This window comes from Chrysochloris asiatica, unplaced genomic scaffold (assembly GCF_000296735.1).
Source record: "Chrysochloris asiatica unplaced genomic scaffold, ChrAsi1.0 scaffold00008, whole genome shotgun sequence".
NCBI classification, from domain to species: Eukaryota; Metazoa; Chordata; class Mammalia; order Afrosoricida; family Chrysochloridae; genus Chrysochloris; species Chrysochloris asiatica.
In genome coordinates, this window is record NW_006408526.1 from 34,649,610 (window position 1) to 34,675,458 (window position 25,849).

A 25,849-nucleotide genomic window follows, 5' to 3' on the forward strand; every position below is an offset into this window, starting at 1 on the left:
GAATCGACTCAATGGCACTTAACAACAACAACATATATATGTGTGTATGGAGCTCTGGTAGCATAGTGGTTATGAGTCAGCATGCTAACCTCAAGGTCAGCAGTTCAAAAGTATCAGCCATTCTGTGGGAGAAGATTTATAGTCTCAGAAACCCTATACAGGGTAGCTATGAATTTGAACTGATTCCACAGCACACCACTACCACTGTGTGTGTGTGTGTGTGTGTGTGTGTGTGTATACATATATACATATATATATGTTGTTGTTAAGTGACATCAAGTCGGTCCCTGTATAGGGTTTCCAAGGAATGGCTAGTGGGTTTGAACTGCTGACTTTGTGGTTTACACTGACCTTGCAGTCCAGTGAGAGACAGAAATTTATTGCAAGGAATGTGGGACTGAGTAAATTCACTAACTGGAACGGGCAAGTCTAAAATCCTCACGCCAGGCAGACTGGAAATTCAAGCAGAATGTCCTTTTCACAATCTTGAGACAGAATCCTTCTCCCTCAAGAAGCCTCAGTTTTTGCTGTTAAAGCCTTTAATTAATTAGCCCAGTTAGAATAGTTGAATCCACCTTACCAAGAGCAATCTGCTTTATTTAATGTAAATTGATCATAAATTTTAATTGTATCAACAAAATACTTTCACAGCAACATCTAGACTAGGGTTTTACCAAACAACTAGGCACCAAATCTTTAGCCAAATTGACGTGTAAAATTATTCAACACAGAGGGTCACTTTTAAAACAATTCATGCAACTGTATATAGCTTACGGGTAAAAGATGAGGTGTTCTGCTCTCATAAAGATTTATAGCCTCAGAAACCCTATACAGAGTCCCTCTGAGTCGGAACCAACTCCATGGCACACCACCACCATCATATATAGCTTTGGAGTACTGGTGTGGCACTGTGGGTAAATGTGCTGGACTGCAAGGTCGGTTTGAACCGCAAGGTCGTTGGTTCAAGGTCAGCCACTCCTTGGAAATCCTATACAGGGTCGCTGTGAGTCAGAACCCACTTGAAGGCACTGAACAACAATATATAGCTTTAACTAAAGGAGCTCTGGTATTGTAGTGGTTACAAATCGGGCTGCTAACCTTAAGGTCAGCAGTTCAAAACAACCAGCCGTTCCACAGGAGAAAGATAAGGCTTTCTGCTCCTGAAAAGATTTACAGCCTCGGAAACCCTGTGCAGGATCACTATGTGTCAGAACTGACTCCACAGTACTTAACAACAACAACAACATACTAGGAAGGAAGCCCTGTATATAAAAATAATATGATACCATACTATGTGATATACGCAAAATGGAATCATTTACAAAGATCTATAGGCACACACAGAAAAACGAAAGTAGAGCAGAACAAATGATAATAGTAACTATTGTGTATTGAGTAATACTTGCCAGGCATTTATCATGCATAATTTCCCCTCCACATAATGATCTTACAAGATAAATATTATAAGTCACATCTTATAGATGAAAAAATTGAGGTTAACTTCAGCTTCTTCACAAAGTCACACAGCTGACAAATGACTGCTAGGGGTCAAACTCAAGCCTGCCTGACATCAGAGTCCATGGTCATCCTAATGTGATGTGATGTCTCTAGGGGAAGTAACACTCAAGTTGGACCTTGATGTATAAGTAGGAGTTTGGCCAAGTAGATAAGGGGAAAGAGTTCTAGGCAGAGGGAACTGAGTGGGCAAAGACATGGAGTTTAGCATAGATGACATACGTAAGGACCATGGATACAATGAGGCCATATCAGAAACTGAAGGGAGATCAGCTGCTTGAGGTGATGCTGAAAAGCAAGTGTAGTCAGGTTGGGAAGGTCATTGTAGAATACAGTAAAGAGTTTGGACTATATCTTAAAGAGAGTGGGGATATCACAGGGTTGTTTTAAACAAGGGAATGGTATGCTTAGATCTTTAATGTAGAAAGATACTCTAAAATAGTGGTTTTCAAAGTTAATTCTCGAACCAGCAGGATCATCACCACTTAAGACCTTGTCAGAAACCCAAATTCTATAACCTCATCCAGGCCGACTGAGTCAGAAACTCTGGGAACAGGACTGAAATGGATGAGGAATTTCATTTCCCTGGGGACTCCAGGGGATTCTGATGGATGTTCTAGTTTGAGACTCACTGGTCCCTGGTGCAGTTTAGTAGATGGAATAGAGACGATCCAGCAGCAGTAGACCAGTGCAAAGGCTATTGGATAATTTAGGCTTGAATGATGGTAGCAACAGTAAAATGTAGTAGCTGTACTGAATTAAACAAGCAGTTCAGAAGTAAAATGGATGGGGATTCATTATTGAATGGGGAGAAAGTGCAAAAGGTAGACAGGGGGAAGACTTCAGGTTGACCCTTGGTCTCTGTTTTGGATGGCAGATGGATAGTGAAGTCATTGGTTGAGAAATGGTACATAGAAATAAAGTGGCTTTAGATGACCAAGATGAGGAGCATATGGCTTGTATCTAAAGTGCTGCTAGAACTTTGAGGTGGAGAAGTACAATGTCAGTAAGAAGGGGAGGAAGGCCAGGCTGAGGGCAGAGCTAGGCACAAGGTCTATTTGGGAGTTGTCAGCCTACAGGTGTAGTGAAGTGGGAGGAGCATGCTCACACCTGGCCTGATACTGTTTTCCCTCTCACTTGGTCACCCAGAGTGCAGAGCTTTGCTTTGCCACTTAGCTATGTGGACTTGAACAAATTGCCTAATATTGCTTCATCCTCAAAATGGGGCTGATGGCACCACCATCTGTGTTATCATGAGAAATAAAGCACAATATCTGTATGTGCCAGGCACATCGTAGACTCTTCACTGGAAAGTAAGTTTCCTGAGATCAGGAAACTTGTCTGTCTTGTTCATCCTTTATTGTCAGCACCTGGAAATATCCCCAGAATATGGTGGCACTCAGTGTTTATGGGGTGAATGGATGGAGGAATAGATGTGTGGGTGGATGGATGTAGGGCTGTGTGGATAGATAGATTTATGGGATGCTGTGAACGTATAAGAGAACTAACTATTAAAGATTTGATCCCCCTAAGCTTAGATTCTGAATATCTTGACCCAATGCTAAAAATAAGTTGTAGGTTTTCAGATGATCCTCGTTCTAGTAGCAGGGGAAGCCCTACAACCCAGATGTAGGGTATTCAGCATCACAGAAGTAGGGGCTGCAGAAGAGGGTTGTTTCCTCTTAGCTGCCCTCAGACAGCAGCCAGGGGGCGCCACACACACAACCTACCTCCCTTCCCTGGGCCCTACCTTCCCCTGCTTCCTACAGTTCGCCCTACTGCATCTCCACTTGCCACACTCAATTGCATTTAGACAAAAGACGGTAAGCAGTCTCACCTCTGCCTCCTCTCTCTGGGGTGGGAATGTCCAGGGTAAGATGTCTGATCCCTAGGTTCCTGTTTAATTCCTGAAGTCACAGGCTTTCCTGTCTTCACTCTGAGCTTCAGTTGCCCACCTCACTGGATGTTTGCTTTGCCATGCTCATATTTCTCTTCCAGGTACCTGGAGCTATGCGCACACTCATGGATCTTGCTGGCTTTATTTCTTTAAGTGTGTGTGTTGGGGTAGAGGGGGAGCAGCCTACACACCATGAAGCGGGCACCCAGAGTCCATGTCTGGACTTCTAAGTGACTCCCCTGAGGGTCCTATGTATTGTGTGCAACCCCTTGTGGCTCCCAGTGCTGACCCTTTATCTGTTCATTGGTTGAAAACTGTTCTAGTGGTAGTAGTGGGTGCTGTTGTTTTAATATTTACTTTGTGCCAGATACAGTGTCAGTTGCTTTACAAAGATCATCTCATGTAACCCTTAAACAACCAAAAGCCAAACCTACTACCATTGAGTTCATGCCCACAGATAACAACTCTGCATAGGATTTCCAGGACTATAAATCTTTATGGAAGCATGCAGTCTCATCTTTCTTCCTCAGAGTGACTGGTGGGTTTAAACTGCTGATCTGTGGTTGGCAGTCCAGTGCTTATCCTACAGTGCCACTAGGGCTCTTTATACAATCTTATAAGGTTAAGTATTACACCCCATTCTACAGATCAGAAAACTTAGGGTGAAAGGCGAAGTAACTTGTCCAAGATGACATAGCTGAGGAGTGGCATAACACGATTCAAACTCAGGTTGATACACAGTGTGTGTGCTTAATTATCCTGCAGAGCTGCCTGGGATACTGGCTGCTGTGGTTCCCTGCCTGCCTCAGTAGACAGGTCCTGCTCATTCTTTGTCTTCCTATGAATAAATAGCCCTGCTTCAAAGAATCCCTGCCATGACTGTCCCCTCTGTCCTCTGGCCACCCCCCACTTACAAAATAAATTTGCACCAGAAGGTTTTCTGGTGCTCAACTTGCTTGTTGCCAAGGTTTGGCCTTGGCGCCTCACAGTTCCTGGCCAGAATCATTATGTGCTCTGGGGGACTTACTAACAGACCATTTTTCTTGCCATCCTATAGCTTGTCAGGAACAACTGATATCTCACCATTTGTCAGAAGGAGAGCAAGCCAGTATGGTGCTGGAAGCTCTGGAGACAGCCATCTAAGAACCCCTCTCTGTTCCCTCCATCCCAGAAGCTTTGGAATTACTCCTTGTCTTATGAGGCCCTCAGCTACATCTCTTTGTTTGATGACAAACTCCTCTGCTCCAGCTGAATCTACATTTGCAATTTAGACATTACAAAGGTCCAGAGCCCTTTAAATGGCAGCATAGGGTCCAGTCAATGAATTTGGATGGCTTAGAAAGACACTGTCCACTCCTGCCAAATGGATCTCAATCCAAATCCAGGAGACATCCTATGCAAACCTGAAAGCAATGTGATCTCACTGCCATGTCTTGATGGCAGCAGAGCTGTGGACCAGGGGTCTGGCAGGCCACCAAGGTGTGCAAACAGTGGAGCACAAGCAGAGGATCAAAACAGAGTGGTCAGTAAGCACAGCAAATGTGCAGGCTGGGTTCAGTCTGACTGATGGTCAACAGAATGGCAGTAAGAGCAAGTCAGGTATAGAGGTCCACCTTCAGCAAACCTCACCAGAAAGAGGGCGGGGCCCAAAGAAAGTTAAAGTCAGGTGACAGAGGCTGGCGGCTGAGTCTAGATCAGGAGCAGCGCAATAATACTGATGAAAGCCAGCTGTCTTCAAGTCAATTCCCACTCAATGGGACACCACATGGGCCAGAGTAGAACTGTGCTCCAAAGGGTTTTTAATGGATAACTTTTCAGAAGTAGATCGCCAGGTCGTGAGAACGTATTAAACTCTGCACCAGGCCCTGCACTTAGATTCGTTGAATCTTCACAACCACCCCACCAAGTAGGAACTGTTATCATTCATACTTTTACTCATGAGAAAACAGATTCAGAGAGGCTAAGTAACTTTCCCAAGGTCACACAGCTAGCAAGAGGCAGACATCAACACAGGGTCATCTGATAGCTCTATGATTTACCATCAGATACTGTTGGGCAGTTCCAAGTGAGCACTATGAGAGGATGGCAGTGAGACCCAGGACAAACTTGTCTGAGTTTTAAGGCCCCTCCACTAAAGGGACTGGCAAATACAGGAGAATGACTGAAGCTCCCAGGGGTCTTTGCTTCTTGTTCACATCAGACAGAGAATTGGGTCCTCGGGGAGTATAGCAATCTGTTCAGCTATTGGGACCAGATGAGGGATCTGGACTTTTCTCCATCCAAATGGAAATCTGGTTAATGCATGCAGATGTTCATTTGCTCCTTCTTGAATTAGAAGCCACTCAGATGTTTAAACAGAGATACACCGAAGATTTGCTGTGCCTGAGCCTCCCTTTCCTGTATGGGTGAAGTCACAGACTGCAAAGTAATGAATACAGCCACCGCATTCCCTTGTGGATCTGGGAGGCTTTTCACGCTGAAGAGTGAGTGTTTAGTGTCAAACATGAAGATAGCCCGATGGACACATAGTCTAGTCACCGGAGCCAAGCTTTGCTTGAATTCTCTCCTACTTCAGCGCATCAGTCAACTTTTTAAAACACATTTTTACTTTCTGTATACACATTAAAAAACAACAAACTCACTGCCATTGGATCGCTTGTGACTCATAGTGAGCCTATGGGATAAAACAGAACTGTTCCTTAGAGGTTCCAAAACTATAAATCTTCACAAGAGCAGACAGCCTCGTCTTTCTCCTGTGGAGCAACTGGTGGGTTTGAACTGCCAACTTTAGCAGCCCAATACTTCCCCGACAGAATCAGCGAGACCACACACAGAAGAGTCTACACATGGCATGCATCCATTTGAAAGGTTGATCACAAAGGAAACCATTCGTATCATCACTGCCCAGGACCTGGATGGGGTCCTCTTTGCCCCTCACCACCACCACCACCTTGTACACCATCTTCACCTCTGTACCATCCCTCCTACCCCGTCAATCGTAACCACTAGCCCTCCTTTTAACACTACTTAGCTCTGTTGGAAGAAACCCTGGTGGCACTGTGGGTTAGGTACTGGACTGCTAATTGTAAGGTCATCAATTCAAACTCACCAACCTCTCCTCAGGAGAAAGATGAGACTGTCTGCTTCTGCAAAGATTTGCAGTCTCAGGGGTGGCTATGAGTCAGAACCGACTCAGTGGCAGTGGATATTTTTCAGCTTTGTTGAGCTTCATTATCTGAGTCTCTAAATAGCCTACTGCTGACCTTAGAGGTTGTTGTCGTGCTCCAGTACATACGACCTGTGAAAGAGAGCTCCGAGGTGTTATTACTAATGGGCACAAGAGCCCTGTAACAGTGTGGCACACTAGGAAGAGTGGCTGCAGTGTCTCTAGCTCTCCTCCTCGACAAACTGCACAACTCCGAGAAAACACGCTGATGCCCTTTGCAATGGTGTCTACTTGTAATGTTGAGTTAGTTCCAACTCATAGCGACCCTGTATAGGGTTTCCAAGGAGCAGCTGGTGGGTTTGGAATGCCAATCTTGTGGTTCGCAGTCCAGTGCTGACCCTAGAGCACCACTCCACTTGTGCATACACTGGTAAGAAAGGAAGATAAACCTAGGCACCAGTTAGTCAGATAACAGCTCACCCTTCGAGGTACAGTCGGGCAGCTCAGGGCAGGTCTCAGGTTGAGCTGAGGCCTTCTTCTGTCCCAGAGGAACAGGGGTGAGGACTCCTTGGCTGGGATATAGAGAAGGCAAAGGGGGTCCTCGAAAAGTTCTCTATGGCTGTCAGCAATGCTCCCAGCAGTCAGTGGGACTTAACTTCACCCAACAAATGTAGTCCTAATAGCAGATCCATGCATCATACCATTCCTAATTACAGGACTGACAAATAAGAAGGAAAATAAAAGAAAGCGCCATGAGCTGGTGATACTGTCAGATTCCTGCAGGAGCAGAAGCCCAAGCCGCATGCCTGAGCCTGCCTGTGCATGCTTGACAGAGCCAGCCATGCAGCTCTGGTACCCAAAGGCCCCTAGCAGGTGTAGAGCTGGCCAGTCAGCCCCAGCCCCCTGCTTGTCAGATTAGAGCTGCAAGTCTGATCCCCACGTGGGCCAGTAAGCTTATCTCAATGCAGGGTCCATGGTACTGCATACCAGACCTTAACAGGCAGGGTTGCGGGGTGTGGGGAGCAGCAAAGTGGACTCATGGGAAGCAAAGGTACCTCTTATCTCACGGCCTGGCCTGGAGGCTTCCTCGACAGGATTAGATCAAAGAAATGAGCATATCATCCTGAAGGCTCAGGCAAGACTCTTTTCCCTTTCTTTAGTTGATGTGTAAATGACTGGTCTGTCTTCAGAAAACCAGGTGGGAGGAAGACAGTGATGATGATGATGGTGGTGGTCATGCCAGGGAACAGAGCAGAGGCCTCTCGGGCCCTCACCACACACGGTGTCGCTGCCTCAACCAAATATTTCTTAATGTCTCAACTACAGAAATGCTGCTATCTGACATAAATCATACATACTGTATTGGTTTTCCAATCATGGGATTTCTCTATACTCTTCAAAATCTACATCGATGTTTCTTGAAACGGTAATTTGCTTTTGCTTAAAAAAGATTGAAATCAATTGTTAAATTGCCACAAAATAATGAGAGTGTTATAAACCATTTCCTATATTTCAGGCACTGTTCTAAGTACTTTTCCTGTAATAACTCATTCAATCTTCACTACTATTATTTCCATTTTACAGATGAGGAAACTGAGGTACAAGGAGGTTAAGTAACTTGCTAAAGATTACATGGTTTGTAGGGGCAGATCTGGCTCTCGCATGTATGCTTTTAGCTAACGTAGTCTGTTGTTGCTACTGCGTGCCATGGAGTTGGTTCTGACTTTTAGCAAGCCTGCATAGGGTTTCCAAGGCTGTCAATCTGTACAGGAGCAGAAAGCCTTACCCTTTCCCCTCAGAGCAGCTGGTGTATTCAAACTGCTGACCTTGTGGTTAGCAGCCCACTACCTTAAAACCATCTACTACAAACTTATTTCCTTAGTCCAGAGTCAAGGTAAGAGAATCTGATGAAGTGAGTTCCTACTTTCATTGATCCACACTATTCATGTGATGATGCCTTCACACAACACCTAAGGAACCCTGGTGGCACTGTAAGTTAGGCATTGGCTACTAACCAAAAGGTTCAAACTCACCAGCCACTCCATAGGAGAAAGATGAAGCTGTCTGTTCCCATAAAGACTTACAGTCTCAGAAACTCTATGAGGCAGTTGTCCTCTGGCCTAGAAGGTCACTATGACTTGGAATCGACTCGACTGCAGTGGCTTTGACTTTGGTTTTTGTCTTTCCACAACTATTGATTTAATGCCACTTGTACCCCAGGCATTGTCCTCGGCTCTGGAGATAAGTGATGGAGAGAAGGAAGGCAGAAAAGAGATTTCTGACTTTGCATTCCAGACAGGTAAATCATTAGATCAACAAGACGATTTAAATTCGTAATGTATGTTGTGAAGGACATGAGCAGGATGATGAGACAGAGACTGTTGGGAAAAAGGGAACCCTTTTGATGGGTGGGAGGAGAAAGCCACTCTGACTGTATGATGTTTGAAAGCTAACATCTGAATGAATGAACAGCAAGTAGGAACCACCAGGTAGGCCAAGGCAGAGCCTTCCAGGGAGAGGAAAGCATAAATACAAAGATCTAAGGTGGAAATGAACTTGTCAGGCTCAAGAAACAGGACAAAAGGCCATAAGGCTCATTTCCTTAGTGAGTAAGCACATGCCTGGCAGCTATGGTAAGGAGCTGATATTTTATTATCAGTACCAGAGGGCATCTCTGTGGACACTTCTCCTAGAATCCATGCGTGCCCAAGAGTCTGAGGATAGGATTAAGAGAGTCCACAAACTTAGAAGGGAAAAATTCATATCTGGCTTTTTCCTAAACTCATATGCAAATGCACTGTCTCCTTCAGTTATGAATGTGAGTGACACACGATCGTGGTATTAACTACCTGTGACTCTAACTAACACCAGCACTGCTATAGTAAATGTTGCTGTTATACCCACCTCTCAACAACCCTATCCTGTTGTGTTGTGCATGGGTTGCAGTGAGTTGAGGCTGACTGGACAGCAGCTAGCAACAACCTTAGACCCGCTCTTCATCCAGGACAGTGTCATGGCACCACAAACACACACACAATGTATAATAAGTACTTTAACTGCATTTCTAACAGTCTTCAAAGGCATGTTTTAAAGACGGGGTTAAGAGACCTCACCAGACTACTAAAGAGGTCCACGACATTAAGAAGATGGTTCTGGAGGCAATGCATAGAAGAATGGCACAGCCTGCTTTGGCTTTTTAAAGGCTCCCTTTGGCTACAGCCACAGAGGGTATTGTCAGAGGCAGGACTGTGTGTGAATTACATTTACACAGGCTGTTGGATTTAAGCCTCACAATAGTGCTAAGAAGCTGACATGACTCCATTCATTTTAGAGATGAAGAAATTAAAGCTCCAACTTCAGATCATTTGCCCAGGTGGTGAATGGCAGAGCTGGAATTCAAATGTTAAGTGTCTGACCCCAAAAGCACAAGATGGTCCATGACCCTGACCGAGACCACAAAGCAAGCAGTATCTGCTGGGCTTCTTAACCTAGCTGGGACTCCATTGCCGCATACCTTCCTTCACCTGTCAGTGAATTGTTGACCCCATCTCTCCTGATGATGGTTTAAGCTTTGGGCTGCTAACTCACTAGTTGCTTTGAGGGAGAAAGCTGAGGCTGTCTGCTCCTATAAAGACATGCAGTCTCAGAAATCCTAGGCAACAGTTATATTCTGTCCTCCAGGGTCTCTGAGTCGGAGTGGACCCCACAGCAGTGACCGTGGTTTGAGTTTGTGTCTCCTCAAGTCTGCTTCTTTCCTGTAAGCCACCTCATAGGCCAATAACAACAGCCCTGTACTGAACCAACTAAATATTTCATGGGATTTTCATTTAACTCTAAAGAAATTCATCCCATCCTAGGAGTAGACTGTCACCTGGAGAAACAGCTGAGAGCATTTGGACCAACGAATGGCATTGCAGCATCTCCAGGAATGTTAATGCTTCTCTGGGCTGCTGCCTCCCTGAGCAGGACCGCGATAGGCTGTGGTCCAGGGAGCCTGCATAAATTCTCCACATTTGAGCTCTGATTGGTTTGCAAAGACTCCAAGTTAGCCTCCCTCTGAACAAGAAGCAGACCATCTTTGGGGGTACGGGAGACACAAACAGGATGGAGTATGTGTGTGAGAAAGCAAGAGACACACATGGCCAGTGGACACCGTTCCCTTCTCGTTCCCGTTTCCTGGCTTTGAATGAAGGGAGAAGTGGTGAGACAGGCACTCAGTCTACCCAGTGGACAATGACACCAAACATTCTGCAGGTGCCAGTGACCCCTAAGAGTTTCTCCTTGGCCCCAGCCCACAGTGGGTGGAGTGGGAAGACAGCCTGACTCATGTGGCAGGAAAGCAGATGCTCGAGTTCTGCAGGCATGTTATTATAAAATCTAAATGATAACTCCTGCAGATGTATGAGCCAGGAGTGGGAGTGAGCTTCCCTGTCTCCTTCCTTCAGATCCCTTTACTGCACAGCTTGGTGACCCTAGTGAGTCATGGAAAGTTTCCTGGGCATTTCAATTGCTGGGGGTGGAGATGGGGTGGTAGGTGGAGGAAAGAAAGACACCCAGCAGGTAAATCAATTTAAAAAAAACACCCAGGAAGTGAAAAGATCATCTAATTTGAAATGGGCTGAGATGCAGATGTGAATCTGTTTCATTGCACAGCACAAGGGGAATAAAGGCAGGGGACTGGGGAGAATCTGGAAGTAGCTTCAGAGCCTTCCTCTCCGGGCCCCGGGCTCAGGCTGAGCCTGCCATCTAGGTTCCTTTCCAGGCTTTAATTAACACCGTTCTACTGACAGAGCCTTAAGCTGGAGTGTTGGGCCCACCTCATATGCTTGGGTGTCCCAACTGACATTCCAGATTCTTTTTTTTTTTTTAATGGTTTATTGTGAATTATGTAATAGTTTACATGGGAGAACATTAGTTTTACATTCATTCTATCATATATCATTTCATTGCCATGGTTACAATCCCCTCCATGCATCATCAGCCAACCAAAGGGTATACCCTACAAGCCTCCACCCCCACCCCCGGTTGTCAGCACACAGCCTTCTCCCTCTCTGGGTCTAAAGTCCCCAGCCGCTCCATCTCTCCACGCCATCGTCTCTGCCTCCATCTCTGGCATCACTGCTTCTCTGGGTAGGGTCCCGCTCTCCACTCTTCTCCATTGATGGTCCCAGGGACTTCCGCTCCTAGATTGCAAAGTTAATCACTCCCCTCCTTGCTATAAAACGTCTACCTTTACATGGCCAACTCTCACAAGCTGTCCTGATAACAATTACTCACTATTGTATCACAAGAGACCTGTCCTCATTCCTTTCATCAGCCCTGCCTAGACAGATTGGCTACTATTCAGTGGAAATTCTACCTTCCTCCATGCCCTCTGCATCTAGGTTCCCTCTTGAAAGCTTGTAAGCCAGTCACTTGTTGCCTTTGTCGCCCCCCCCCAACCCCATTTTGGGTAGCCAATGTCCAAGTTGCCCATCCCTTTCTACTCTGTATGGAGGTGGGACACTCCAGATTCTTAAAGGGAACAGGGTCTAGAGAGGGGTCAGAGGAGAAAAGAGCCCCTACGTTATGGAGCTGTAGGTTAATGCTCTTGACTGCAAAGTCAGTTTGAACGGCAAAGTCAGTGGTTCAAGCTCATGTGCCTCTTCTTGGAAACCCTATAGAAGGTTGTTATGGGTCAGAACTAACTCAACGGAACTTAACAACAAAAGTAAAAGCAAGTGGAGCTCTAGAACTTCACATGTTCCTTAGGCCCAACAAGGTCTGGAGCAAGATCTGAATCTGGTTGCAACCCTCCGGCTTTGTAACAAAGCAACTCCTGCATAAAGAAATCTGCCAGAAATCAGCCTGATTTTGCTGTTAACTAGAAGGGGCTTTAGCAAGTCTCAAGAGATGGATTGTTTCAGGGTTGGTTTTGTTCAGGGGGTTGTCCTCCCGCATCCTGAACCGTTGCTCACTCTGGTTGTTCACTTGTGAACACAGCATGAACCTGCTTTGGGAAAGTCAGGATGAATGGCACAACAATAAGAAAGCAAAGTGTGCCATCCTGGAAACGGTACCCGTGGGTTTGAAGCTAGCTTCTCCATCCCCCACCTGTGTGGGCTTGAGCAAACTGCTAGCCTCTCTAGGCCTCAGTTTCATTGTAAAATGGAAACAATGGTGATTCTGAAGTGCTATACAGTATATGTAAAGTATATGTAAATTATTAAAAGATTTGATCCCCGCCTCAAGAAACATACAATGTAATGGAGAGATGATGTCAACAATAATAGAAACTAACATCAATTGAGCATTACTCTGTGCGAGGCTCTGTTTTAAGTGCTTTACATGGCTTACTAATTTAATTTCAACAGAAACTCCATGAGGAAAAGAACGATGGTAAAATCTGCAAAAGCCAGAACCTGTGTAAGGTGCAAATCTGTCAGAGAAAGAAAGTGCAAATAATTTTTCACTAATAGAGAACAATAGAAAGGTGGAAAGATCGTACCCTGCCTAAGGGGGGAAACTTGGGAGACCCAGATCAAAAAAGCAGTTCCCTTGAGTTCTGGCTCTCACAGGTTTCACTGTCAGTATTCGTCCTGCTTTATGGAGGAAGAAACCAAAGCACAGAGAAGTTGAGTCCATTCCCCAAGGTCACACAGCGGGTAAATGGCAGAATTAGAGTATGATTGCAAGCATTCTGTCCTAAGACTTAGTACTGTATGGTGCATCCCGTGTGGGTGTACAGAGAGTCCTGTCTCCTTCAGTTGTTTTTCAGTGCCGTTGAGTCAGTTCCAAGTCATAGCAGCAATCCTGTATAGGGATCCCAAGGAGCAGCTAGCTGAACCGCCATCCTTGCAATTCAAACCGGCCTTGCAGTCCAGCACATTAGTCCACAGTTTATTCCTGGGCAGATGATCAGGGAAGTCTCTAGGAAGGAAGTAAAATTTGAATGGTGAGGTAAGATTGATGGTTGGGCATTCAGTCAAGGAAATGGCATCATCTGAATGGTGACTGTAGACAAGGACAAGGTGTTAAAGTATAAAAGCAGGCCGAGCTAGACTGGTTGGAGGAGGGGAGACTCCAAGTGGTAGGGCTCAGAAGGAAGACTGAATGAAGTCAAGTGTGGGGCAGATCACAAGGGCCTGAGTCACAGGCTGAATCTTAGAGGGGTAGGAATTGTGGGTAATTCTTTCAGAGAGAATTGTAATGATATAGTTCATGGTGTAACAAATTTTCTTAGATACGGAGCTCTGGTAGCGTAGTGGTTACGAATCGGGCTGTGAACCGCAAGGTCAGCAGTTCGAAACTACCAGCGGTTCCACGAGAGAAAGATGAGGCGTTCTGCTCCCGTAAAGATTTACAGCCTCGGAAACCCTGTGCAGGGTCACTATGAGTCGGAACCGACTCCATGGCACTTAACAACAACAACAACAATATTAATAACCATCATTTATTGAGCAGATATATGCATGTTATGGTGGTGATGGTGGTGATGTACCATGGAGTTGGTCCCAATTCATAGCAACCCTGCATAGGATTTCCAAGGCTGCAAATCTTTACAGGAGCAGAAAGCCTCATCTTTTTTCCCACAGACAGCTGGTAGTTTCGAACTGCAGATCTTGAGCTTAACAGCCTGACTTGTAACCACTACGCTACCAGATTGCATTTATTTCCATAACAACCCTGGGTTGGCAGTTGGCATCCCCATCTTACAGACAAAATACATGAGCTTGGAAAGTTGGACCCCGTTGATTTGGTGCCAGTGAGAGAGTGCTATTATGTAGTCTCAAGAAGACACAGGTAAGGGAATGGAGGAGGGCTATGGCCTTGTTACTGGCCTCCTTCAGAAGATTCTAGCAAGGACTGAAAACCACTCCGTGGACTAGGCAATGTGAGTTCACTGGTGACCCTGGCTGGGGTGACACTGGTAGATCTGGGAGGGTGGAGGTGGGTCAGGACCCTGCCCACTGTGAGACCCAACATTCAAGGCAGACCCATGGCACAACTCTTCCCCAACACCTTTGGGGAGCTCAACAGCCCCATAGCACCTTTGACTCATCCACAGGAAGAGCCAAGCACACCTTATCCCTCCCGTGAAAGGTGAGTTTAGTCGACTCTGAGCTCCTACCTATGTGAGGGTTTACGGATAATGCCAGCCTTAGGCCTGGCCTTGCTTGGAATTCAGTCAGCCTTTCCAATATACAGGGATCGCCAGAGACAATTACCTTGGAGTGAAGGTTTCCAAGAATGCTCAGTACAACCTTATTCTATGTGGCATTTTCTCATTCCAACTGTATCCTCCCAAAGCTTTCCAAAGTTAAGTAACACAATTACAGAAGTAAATAAATGACGCCAAAGGATGTGAGGCACTGCTGAGCCCAAACAGCAGGTGAAACAAGATATGTGCAGCTGTGACTCACAAAGGCATAGAAAGCTGCTGGCCTGAAGGGACCAACTGGTATCCTCAGGGGGCAGGAAGCCATGGGGTGGTGGTGTCCAGGGGACAGTGAGAAACAGCCAGAATAGAAAGAAAGATGTGGAAGCAGATCAAAGATAGTGCAGTGGACCCAAGAATTCAAAGGGAGCTGGGAAAGTCATTTAATCAGCTGTCCCCAGAGGAGAATCCTAGAACAAGGATGGGACTGTGGAAAGTGACTGAGTTTCCAAATTGAGCGTCAGCTTTTTCCCCCTAATGTTTTAGGAGGAATGAGACCGAGTGAGTCCTGGAAGGGCCCCCATGTAGTAGTCACAGCAGAGAAGCACATTATATCAGCATAGCTGTGTATGTAATCTAGGCCACTCAGGAAAGGCCACCAGGGCCAAGTGTCTAGGGACATCCATGGCAAAGCCATTTCTTCCCATGGGCTCAGATATTGCCTCCATAGGCCCTTGTTGAGATTGCCCTACCAGCAAACCCTGTTGGGCACATTGGTCTCAGTCACCTTCTCAACAATGCTAGGAAGTAGGTGCTATTATACCCATTTTATATATAAGGGAGCTGCGACAGAGTGAGGTCACATGACTTGCTAAGGTCACACAACAGTAAGTGACAAGTCTGTCACATAGTGAAGACCTAGCACTCAGCCACCAACTCTGTTGCCTTAACAACTCCTCATGTGTACGGCAGCACTGTACAGTTTGCACAATTCTTCCATATGCACCGTCTCTCATGGCTCTCGTGGAATATTGGGAACAGGCATCACCCCATTTCGCAGCTGAGAAGAAGGAATTCTGGAGCAGTTATCTGAGTTGCTCCAGAACATATGGTCACCTAGAAGCAGAGCCAAATATTGGAATGAACTTTGCTCACTTCCCTCCCCTCCTTTCACTATCTTGGCTGCATGTATGGGAGGGATCCCCAGCTGGAGGGAACAAAGGCCAAGGCAGCTAGAAATCAGTATAAAGGGGCTGGAGTACTGCTGAGGGAAGGGGTAGAACTTTGCCCAGAACTGGATGGGAGATATTGAAAAGGGGACCAGAGAGAGACTTTGACTGCAGTAGATCATTCAGGATGTGATGGTACCATCAGAACCCTTCTTTGTGTGGTCCTCAAGGAATCACTGGTCCAGGCAGAAAGCAGACCAAAACTCTAGTGTGAGCATGCTGTCTCTTGCTTCATCCCAGCCACAGCCCGGATCCCAGGAGAAGAGCAGCAGTCACGCAGAGCCTCCCAGCTTTGATACCGATGGTGGTGAGGCTGTGACCCCTATTAAACACTATGAAGCTAAGGATGTACGTTTTGGGAGTCACTTCCAGGCTGGCTCCAGCCTGCACCTCCCCTCATAAATTCCGCAAACATCCTGGAGATAAAAGAGGGGATTTCTCGGTAGCAGCACACAAAGCTCTTCAAAGAATACTGGCAATAAAAAAGGGGAGAGAGGAGAGAGGTCTGTGTCTCCCGGGGAATGTATTTATACACACCAGTGCATGTGCATACCCCCCGCCCCCAAAGGATGGGGCCAGAGACACCATACTGCATATAGAATTCTCTGTCAGTTACCTTTTACAGCCCTTTTCTTTTGACAAGAAGGACTGGTGGAACTGTGGGTTAAGCATTAGGCAGCTAACTGCAAGATTGGCAGTTTGAACCCAGTCAGAGGGAGGAAAATGAGCTTGTTTGCTTCCATAAAGATTTCCAGTCTTGGAAGCCCTAAGGAGCAGTTCTGCTCTGTCATACAGCATCACTATGTGTCAGAATCGACTCAGTGGCAGTGGGCTTTTCTTTTGACAGACACTGTCTTTCTCTGGTGGCCCTGGTCTTTCCTAGTGTCCACGTCCTGCCTGTTTACACCTCTAGAACTTCACTCCCCAGAGGCAGGGCATCTCCCTGACCTTTCTGGAGTTCCTTCCCAGTGATAAAGTTGCCCTGTCCCCAGGTCCCCGACAGCTGCGCCTCTGATGATTTGCTGGTAAACAGTTTTGTACTCAGTGCTCATTCCCCATGACCACTCCACCGCATTCGTTTCTGCTGACCACATCTTCTGGAGAAAGGACTGACCTGGGCCACACCACTTCTAGTCAGGCCTGTCAGAACTGGGTATTGTAGAGCTGGAAACAAGCTAGAGAGGGTGTGATGAAACTTTTCATTTTAAAGTTGAGGAAACCAAGTCACAGAGAGTGGAATAAGTTGTCCGATGTCATTAGCACCACTGCACCAAGTCATGTGAAGTATTCCTGTCCCCATCTCTTTCTGTGAAAGGCAGTACTTCCCTCTGCCTCCAAACAGCAACTCCCAGCATTTTTGCCCCTTTTTGTTGTTCGTTTGGTTTCCTGGCACATCTCCTCATCTGAAGTGTTTTATAGCCTCATGTCTTTCTAACTAAAGTAAAGTAAAATGAATGTACGTCTTTTGGAATAATTTGATCCCACGAGATTGTTGGTGATACCCCAGGGTGCACTGGAGCCAAGATAGATAATTACTGTTCTGTACTGAGTCAATTAAATATAAAAAACAACCACCACCAAACCTCCATGACTTCCTTTTGCTTGTCTCTGTCCCTTCCCATCGCATTCTTACTACCCTAGGCAATAATCAAGGTAAGCACAGGCTTACTTGCCCTTACTAATAATCTTTATTGAACCTTTCACTACAAATTATTAAACAAGTACAGGTAAACCCCTGCTTACCTTGTTTACTGCATACTCCATCCATGTTAGGGGCTGAAAATGTGAAAACGGGCTTTGATTCTGTAGGAAGGTGCTGTGGGGTTGGGAGAGAGACCCATGTCAGCCAGACTTAGAAGCAGAATCTTTGATGTGGTGAAAAAAAATGTGAAACTGATCACTACAGATTAGTAAGTAAGTACAGGTAAGCCTTGCCTACTGTGCTTCTTGGGCAATGAGATACAGCTGCCTTCCCCGTCTAATTTATTATTGACTAGAGTGACTGGGCCAAGGCCAAGGAGTCAACAATGTTGGCATGAAGCAGGGTTTTGATCTTTCTGTTTGACTTACTCTGGGTTGTTACTGTTGTCGTTAAGTTCCATCGAGTCGGTTCTGAATCTTGGCAACCCTGTATAGGGTTTCCAAGCAAGGAGCTTGCTGTTCAAACCAACCTTGCAGTCTAGCGCTTATCCTGCAGCGCCGATTTGTGAAGAGATAAAAATGCCCTGTTTGTTCTCAGGACAAATGCTCTCCCTGTGCACATGGTCATTCATTGTGCATACAAACAGGACAGGCCCTAGTGGGAGGCAGTCCTTATGCAGCTTTCTCTTCGTATGGTGGGATCATTTTCGCATAATGTCACTGTAAACCCTGATGGAAAAATGGTAAAGCACTCAGCTGCTAACCAGAAGGTTACTGGTTCAAACCCACTGGCAACTCCATGGGAAAAGGACCTGGTGATGTGCTCCCGTAAATATTACAGGTTTGCTATAAGTTAAAATCAACTTGATGGCACCTAATAGCAATGTTAGGCCTCCTGGCGTGTGGCTGTGGGCTAATGCGCTAGACTGCAAAGTCGGTTTGAACCTCAAGGTAGGCAGTTCAAGCTCACCAGCCACCCCTTGGAAACTCTATACAGGGTCACTATGGGTTGGAACCGACTCGACAGCACTCAACAACAACAACAACAATATAATTGTTAACCAATGTTTGTAATTTTTAAAATGATTTCCAAATTTTAATCCAAATTTTACTCTTTTGGGATAGAAGCTGAATGTAGTGAAGAGAAACTTGAGGGCAGGTTGTTTAATTTGGCTAATTGATTTAGTAATTTTTTAATAACCAGAAAGAACACTGGGAAATATGTTTGCCCTGTTACACATTTTATCACTGTTAGTTTTCCCAATCTTTACATGAATGTATTCATTCCAGTGCATTTTAACATTTGTTTCCTCCCCCTAAGGTTTGGACAGAGTTTGCTGATTTTCCATCACCTCACACACAGGATTGATCATGCCCCTGCTGGGTCTTTACACCCATGCTTGCGAGCTCTGAGCTCAAGTCAGCGTTAATGTCATTGAGAATCTGAGGTTCTTAAAGACCCAAAGTAACCCTCTAAAGAGTCCCCCAGATCTGGGCACTAAGACAATCTCCTAATCAAACCTCACTCTCTCACCCAAGGAATGATTCACTTGATAGTTACAATCAACACTTTCTTGGAGAAAGATAAGTACAGTGAATCATTTCCATTTTCCCCCTTGTAACCACCTGGCAACTTGTTGCAAACACAGATTCCTGAGTCCTAACACTAGAATGCCTTATCCACCGGATCTGGATGGGACTCAGGGGTGCACATTAATAAACCCTGCAGGTGATTCAGGTGTAATCCTTAGATTACATTTTGAGAATCACTATTACAGGAAAGCACTCTCTTAGACCCGCCACAAGCACCCGTTGCTCTGAAGCCATTGAAACCTCACGTATGTCACAGTAGAACTGTGCTCCCTAGGGATTTCAATGGCTCCTTTTAGATTTTGATCACCAGGACTTTCTTCCAAGGTGCCTCCAGCCTTTCAGTTAGCAGTCTATACATATTTACCATCTCTTAGCCGCATCGCACTCTTGATTTATGACCATGGTTAAGAAAACCTAAAAAAGTCAAGTAATGAATCTAGGTTAGTTAGGACAGAGCCTTGACTAGAACAGAAGACAAACTCGGCTTTGTCACTGCTCCAGTTAAATGAATGGCCAAATAACTATCAGGGATTAACTGTAAATTTGTTTCAATACTAATTAGGATGGGCTGGGTAGACTTTCCAGATCCAACAGAATAGTACAGATCTATTTCTAAGACTCAGGTAAATTGGATAAATGTATAGATTAGATCTAAATCATTAGGTTAAATTGCCCCAGTCTACCACTTCCAGTAGACAAGACTACAGAGGAGGAAGATGCATAGGCCTTGAACTTCTCGCCATGACTGAAGAAATCAGGAAGCCACACCATCTGCCTTCCACACCAGCACCCAGTCTGAGATGTTTCACTCTCTGCCCTGGGCCCCACCTCTGCAAAAGCCTGTGTGCGGTTCCCCACAACACGGTGTGTGGGAGCTTCCATGCTTCAGCCGAGCTGGGAAGGGAGAAACCTGTCTAGAGATGGCCATGCCTGGAACTTGTTCTCTTAGCTTAACCCCACAGTCCCGTTCAGGCATGTGGATCCAGAGTCCATATTCTCTTACTGTCTCCTCCCATTCATCTTATTCACACAGTCCCACCTACTCCTCATTACAGTAGAAGAACCAGCCAGATGGTCTCCAGTACACTCTTCAAATTTAATAAAGGTCATTGTAATGCTTGGGCTCCATGTTTCTCAATGGCAACCAAGAGGAAGTAGGCTCTTTGCTATAGGATAGGCTTAAATTAGACTTGAGGAAGAACTGCCATACAGAGAACAGTACTGAGGAAGCCTGAAGCATCTCCTTCCCTAGATGAGGACAGCACGAATCCCATCAGATGTGAACACTTGAAGTGCAAAGAGAAAGGAAAGGAAATCTCCTCAGAACAAATCCCGGTTTGTAAGAATTTATTAGAAGACCCAGAGACCAGTCTTAGGTTTCTGATGTGTCAATGGCCAGTGACCCGGGAGCCTTCTGAGTGAGCCCAGCTCTGACAGAGATGCACTTTGTCACCCTGGGCCCTTTACTCACTTTCTGGGTCTACGTTCCTCACTGAATGGGGTTTTATTAGATTGCTTTCTAATTTCTGTAGTTCCAACAGTTTGTTTCTTTGTAACAACCCCCCCCCCCGAAAAGTATCTTACTGAAAGTTGTGTTGACTGTTCAAATGAATAAGTTGAATTAAAAAACTACTACTCAGTCTTGAGAACCTAGAAGCCCTCTCTGACAATTTTCCCTTTCCAGTCCCCTTCTGTTGGATAGCTTGAGACAGTCTCAGGACTGTTCCCTGCTTTTAAAATGGTACATGTATTTAAAGGTGTCTGACTTCAAATGAAGAGTCCATGAGTGGTGTAAATGGTTGAGCACTGGATTGAAAGGGTAAAGGTTCAAATCCAATCAGAGGCACTTCAGAAGGCAACCCTGGAAATCTAATTCTGAAATGTCACAGCTTTGAGAATCCTGTGGAGCACAATGTTCCTCTGCATACAGGAAATCACCATGAATTGGAACTGACTCGACAGCAGCTGGTTAACTTCAAGTGAGCAGGGGTTAGAGCTTCGCCTTCGTTTCATGAGGCATTGCTCTGATCTGGGGTATGCTGTGACTACTTAGAGTTACTCTTAGCTCCGGAAAGCCACAGTAGCATCCCCAGGGTGATGGCCTCTGGTCATGAGCCCCTATGCCCCCATCTGATGTGGCCACCCCACTGATGGGCTATCTCTGTTCCTTTCAGAAAGCAGATCTGGCCGTGGCTGGCCTCACCATTACTGCTGAGCGGGAGAAGGTGATTGACTTCTCTAAGCCATTCATGACTCTGGGAATTAGCATTCTTTACCGAGTGCATATGGTAAGAGACTTATTCTATAAGCATTTATGTCATTAGAATTATTTGCATGTAAACACTGACTTATATGATAAGAATGAGTGACTCACAAAAATATTTAGATTTCAAGACTTAAATGCAAATAGGGGCGATTTTTACCCCCATCCAACTGCATGGACTTGCAAACAAGACGGATGGAAAAGTCTTACTTATGGGCTCTTTGGTAAAAATGGCTTCCTCCTCACTGACTAGGGGTGGCCAACAGTGATTGTTCAACACTTGGAACACAGCATGTCACGGACTGACCTCTTTGCAGTGGGGTGGGAGTCCTGCAGCTCCTCCTGTAAGTCAGCCAAGTTCCTCAAGACCCTCCCCTCCCATGTCCCACCCACTCCAGTGATGGAATGTGGATTCCTGCCCCTCTTGATTATCTGTACTGAGGAGTCATGACTCATGTCACTTGTATCTGGTCTTCCCCCTCTTCTGTATCCCTAAAAACAACAACAACAAAAAAACAGTCTTCTCTGGGTAGGGTTGGCTGGAGTGAGTACAAAACAAATCTGTAAGAACACACCGACGGTCAGCAGAAGATGGACAGGACCCCAACTTAGATTGAGGGGGGCAGCATCTTCCGTCTTTGGCTAAGATATGAGGATTTGGTCATAGCTAACATTGTTATAGATATGTCTATTTTGTGAATTGCAGGGATTTTTGGTCCCTTTCAGCCACCATCACACACCTCTGTATTATGTTGATAATAGCTCCTGTTCATCAAACACCTCCTGTGTGTCAGACTCTCTACCAGGCACCAGTGATGGGGACTCTGTTATTCTTACTTGAGACAGGAGGAGACTGTGATACAAACAGACTTGAACACTTAGACAAGGCCCTACCTAGTGAGTGAAAGAGCCAGGTGTCAAGCCTAGGTGTGTGAGCTCTGAGCCTGGGGGTTCTACACCAGATGATCACCCTCGTTTGTATCATGTTCTAAAAAAACAATATTCTACTGTGCTTTCAATGAAGGTTTACACAGGAGTTGAGGTTCGCATTCAACCATTTCTACACAGATTGTTCACTGTCATTGGTCACATACTTCACAATGTGTGAACGTTCTCATGATTTCCTATGTAGTTGTCCCATTCGTTCATATGATCTATGAACTTGTTGTGTCAGACACTTTGGGTCACACTTTTCCATCTGATCCTCAGGTCTGTCGTTTGAGGAAAGAGGGCAGAGATTAGAGTTCCACCTTACAGATAAGAAACCATAATCCCACTTGGGACTAATATAGATCTAGACCTGGAATCCAGGGCTCCCAAGTCTCAAGACTGTCTTCTTGTCATCATTACATCAGTATGTTGCTACTAAGGCAATTTTTAAGCTAGTACCATTTCTGGAGATCCCCAGTTCCCTACTGAATCTTGAGGGGACACCCAAAAGAAATGAAGACACATAGACTCTCCAAAATATCTTGCTGTGGTCAGGCTATGCAACTAGGCTCTGGCCTTGATTTTGCCATTAATTCAGAGGGAATGAGAGCCCTGCTCATGACTGGTTGGACCATCAGAAACCATGCCCCAGTGGTTTTATGAGGGAGGTAATACCTGTGTTAGGTGACCTTCATCACGTAGCACGCCACTGAATATCAACTCCATCCAGATTTAACCCCCAATTTGTAAATCATCTGGGCATCTTAAATTGAATGACTGCAAAATGTCCCCACCACCCGCCAGGACCCTCTGACTGCATTAGAACTCCTTTCTGGTCCAGTCCTCCTCTCTTGCAGCCTCCATCCTGAAGCACCAAATGGCTCAGATCTGATGTATAACAGGGGCCAAGCTAAGCAAAGAATGAGTGCTGGCATGAACAAGTTACACTAAGCAGAACTGACGGTTTATGCATTTATTCAACAAATATTTATTGAGTGCATTTTGTGTGAGAGGCACTATGCTTAGAAAGTACCAAAAAGTCAGCTGGGAAGAGAACAATTGTGAATTGATTAAGCCAAGTGAGACCTGGTAATAACAAGTCTGAGATGTAGTTTGCTATATCTGAAACAGAGAAGGCATTAACAAGAAAGGTTAAAGGGAAAGACTAGACAGACTAGTAGAGTCACCATGAGTGCCTGAGTCTAAAATTACATAGACAAGCTACCGTTGATAGTATAGGGTCAAGTTAGTGAAACTGAAGTTAAATACTGGATGTTTGTTACTTTGTGAATTTTCTCTAATTGACAATTATCTTTGCACAAAAACGTGGCTAAATTCCTTTGGTTTATAGTCTATGATGCTGCTCTTGCTGTTGATTTGGTTCCTGACACATGGATAGTGACCCCGTGCACAGCAGAATGAAACGCTGCCCGCTCCTTCCTGCACCATCTCCACAATCAGTTGTGAACTGAACTGCTGTGAGCCGTAAGATTTTTCATTGGCTGATTCTCAGAAGCAGACCTATAAGCCTTTCAGTCCATCCATAAGGATCTAGACTCTCTTAAATTCTGTGCTCATGACACTGATTACTGGAAATTGGATTACTCATCAATAAATGAGTCATCTTACCCCAAAAGTGAGCCTCTGGTGGCAGTTGGACCTGGATGCAACTGTAAAAATAATTAACCCCAAGTATAAATGCCTATACAGGGTCACTATGGGTTGGCACTGACTCGACGGCACTTCACAACAACAACATAAATGCCTAATGAAGAATTATTGCAAAAGCCTTCAAAATAAAAAGTAGTGGCAACTGACAGCTGTGTCTCTGAAGATAGCCATAAATCATTTGTGAAATTTCCAGCCACCTAAGATTATCTAACTAGACTCCGGTAGTGTAGTGGTTACGAATCAGGCTGCTAACCTCAAGGTCAGCAGTTCAAAACTACCAGCTGTTCTGCGGGAGAAAGATGAAGCTTTCTGCTCCCGTAAAGATTTACAGCCTCAGAAACCCTGTACAGGGTCACTATGAGTCAGAACCGACTCCAAGGCACCTAATCATGACCACCACCAAGATTATCTAGGCTTTTACATGATTATAAATCATCATCAGGTGTTGATTATGGGATGTTCTCCTTCCCAACATTGGTATATCAGCTCTGTTTCTGCTCAGGCATCCCTAGGACCAAAATAAAAAGAGTTTTTCTCTACTTACCACCTACTCCCTGCCACTTGAGAGTCTGTCTGAGGATTCTGGCATTGGCATTTGCTTCTGATGATCCCTCCTGCTTTTTAAAACTCTTTGTTCCTAGCATCCAAATCACCATTGCCCTTCCTGCCTTCTAGTTATTGCCACCCCCATCATCTCCATTGATTCTTCCTCTCTGTTTGTCCCTTAAATGGCTCTCCAAACCAAATCCACTGCCACTGAGTCAATTCCAACTCATAGCAACCCTATGTGTAAACCCTATGTGTAAATCTTTATGGGAGCAAACACGCTTGTCTTTCTCCCACAGAGCAGCTAGCTGGCCGTTTGTAGCCCACCAACCTTACTTATGGTGAGCACCCCAACGCCTAAACCGAAGCACAATCAGGACTCCTACTGAGTCCATAGTCCTTTTCGATTCTCATTCCACCTACTTTCTCCTTGAGTAATTATACTCTTTCCTTAACTTGTAATCTAACCCTGGCCTCTCTTCTGGGGTCCAGGAACAAGTTTCTCACATAGTACTAAACACCTCCACTCGATGTCTTCAGACACCTCATAAATAGTGTCTCAAACTGCATTCCATTAGACTTGGCCCTCTTCCTCTCCTCCGCCCCATCTCAGGTAATAGTGGTGGTGTGCCGTTGAGTCAGTTCCAGCTCATAGCAACCCTATATAGGGTTTCTGAGGCTGTAAATCTTTTTTTTCTTTTTTTACTTTCTCTACAAAGAACTTTATAGAGAATAAAATGGATGTGTGAAAAAGCAGTTACCAGGAATTCAGAATCTCGATAAATCAAGTGAATTTCCTTTTCTAAATTTATTTATTTTTTAAATGCTTTATTGTGTGTGAATTATGTGATAGTTTACATGGGAGAATGTTAGTTTTACATTTCGTCCTATCGTATATTGTTTCATTGCCATGGTTACAATCCCCTCCATGCATCATCAACCAACCAAAGCGTATACACTACAAGTCTGCACCCCGGTCGTCAGCACACAGCCCCTCTTCCTCTCTGTATCTAAAGTCCCTAGCTGCTCCACCTTTCCACGTCATCATCTCTGCCAACATCTCTGGCATCACTGCTTCTCTGGGTAGGGTCCCGCTCTCCGCTCTTCTCCCTTGATGGTCCCAGGGACCTCCACTCCTAGATTGCAAAGTTAATCACTCCCCTCCTTGCGATAAAACATCTACCTTTACATTTCCAACCCTCACAATCAGTCCTGATAACAATTATTCACTATTGTATCCCAAGAGACCTATCCGCATTTC

At 45.2% G+C, this 25,849-nt stretch overlaps 1 protein-coding gene across 1 annotated transcript in view; it reads left to right on the forward strand.

Moving 5' to 3' along the window:
- GRIK4 (glutamate receptor, ionotropic, kainate 4) overlaps nt 1–25,849 on the forward strand; it is a 499,211-nt gene that overhangs the window by 405,200 nt on the left and 68,162 nt on the right. Inside the window, exon 13 of the mRNA XM_006833921.1 lies at nt 21,353–21,466. Within this exon, the coding sequence (XP_006833984.1) occupies nt 21,353–21,466 (114 nt within the window). The remainder of the gene's footprint in view (nt 1–21,352; nt 21,467–25,849) is intronic.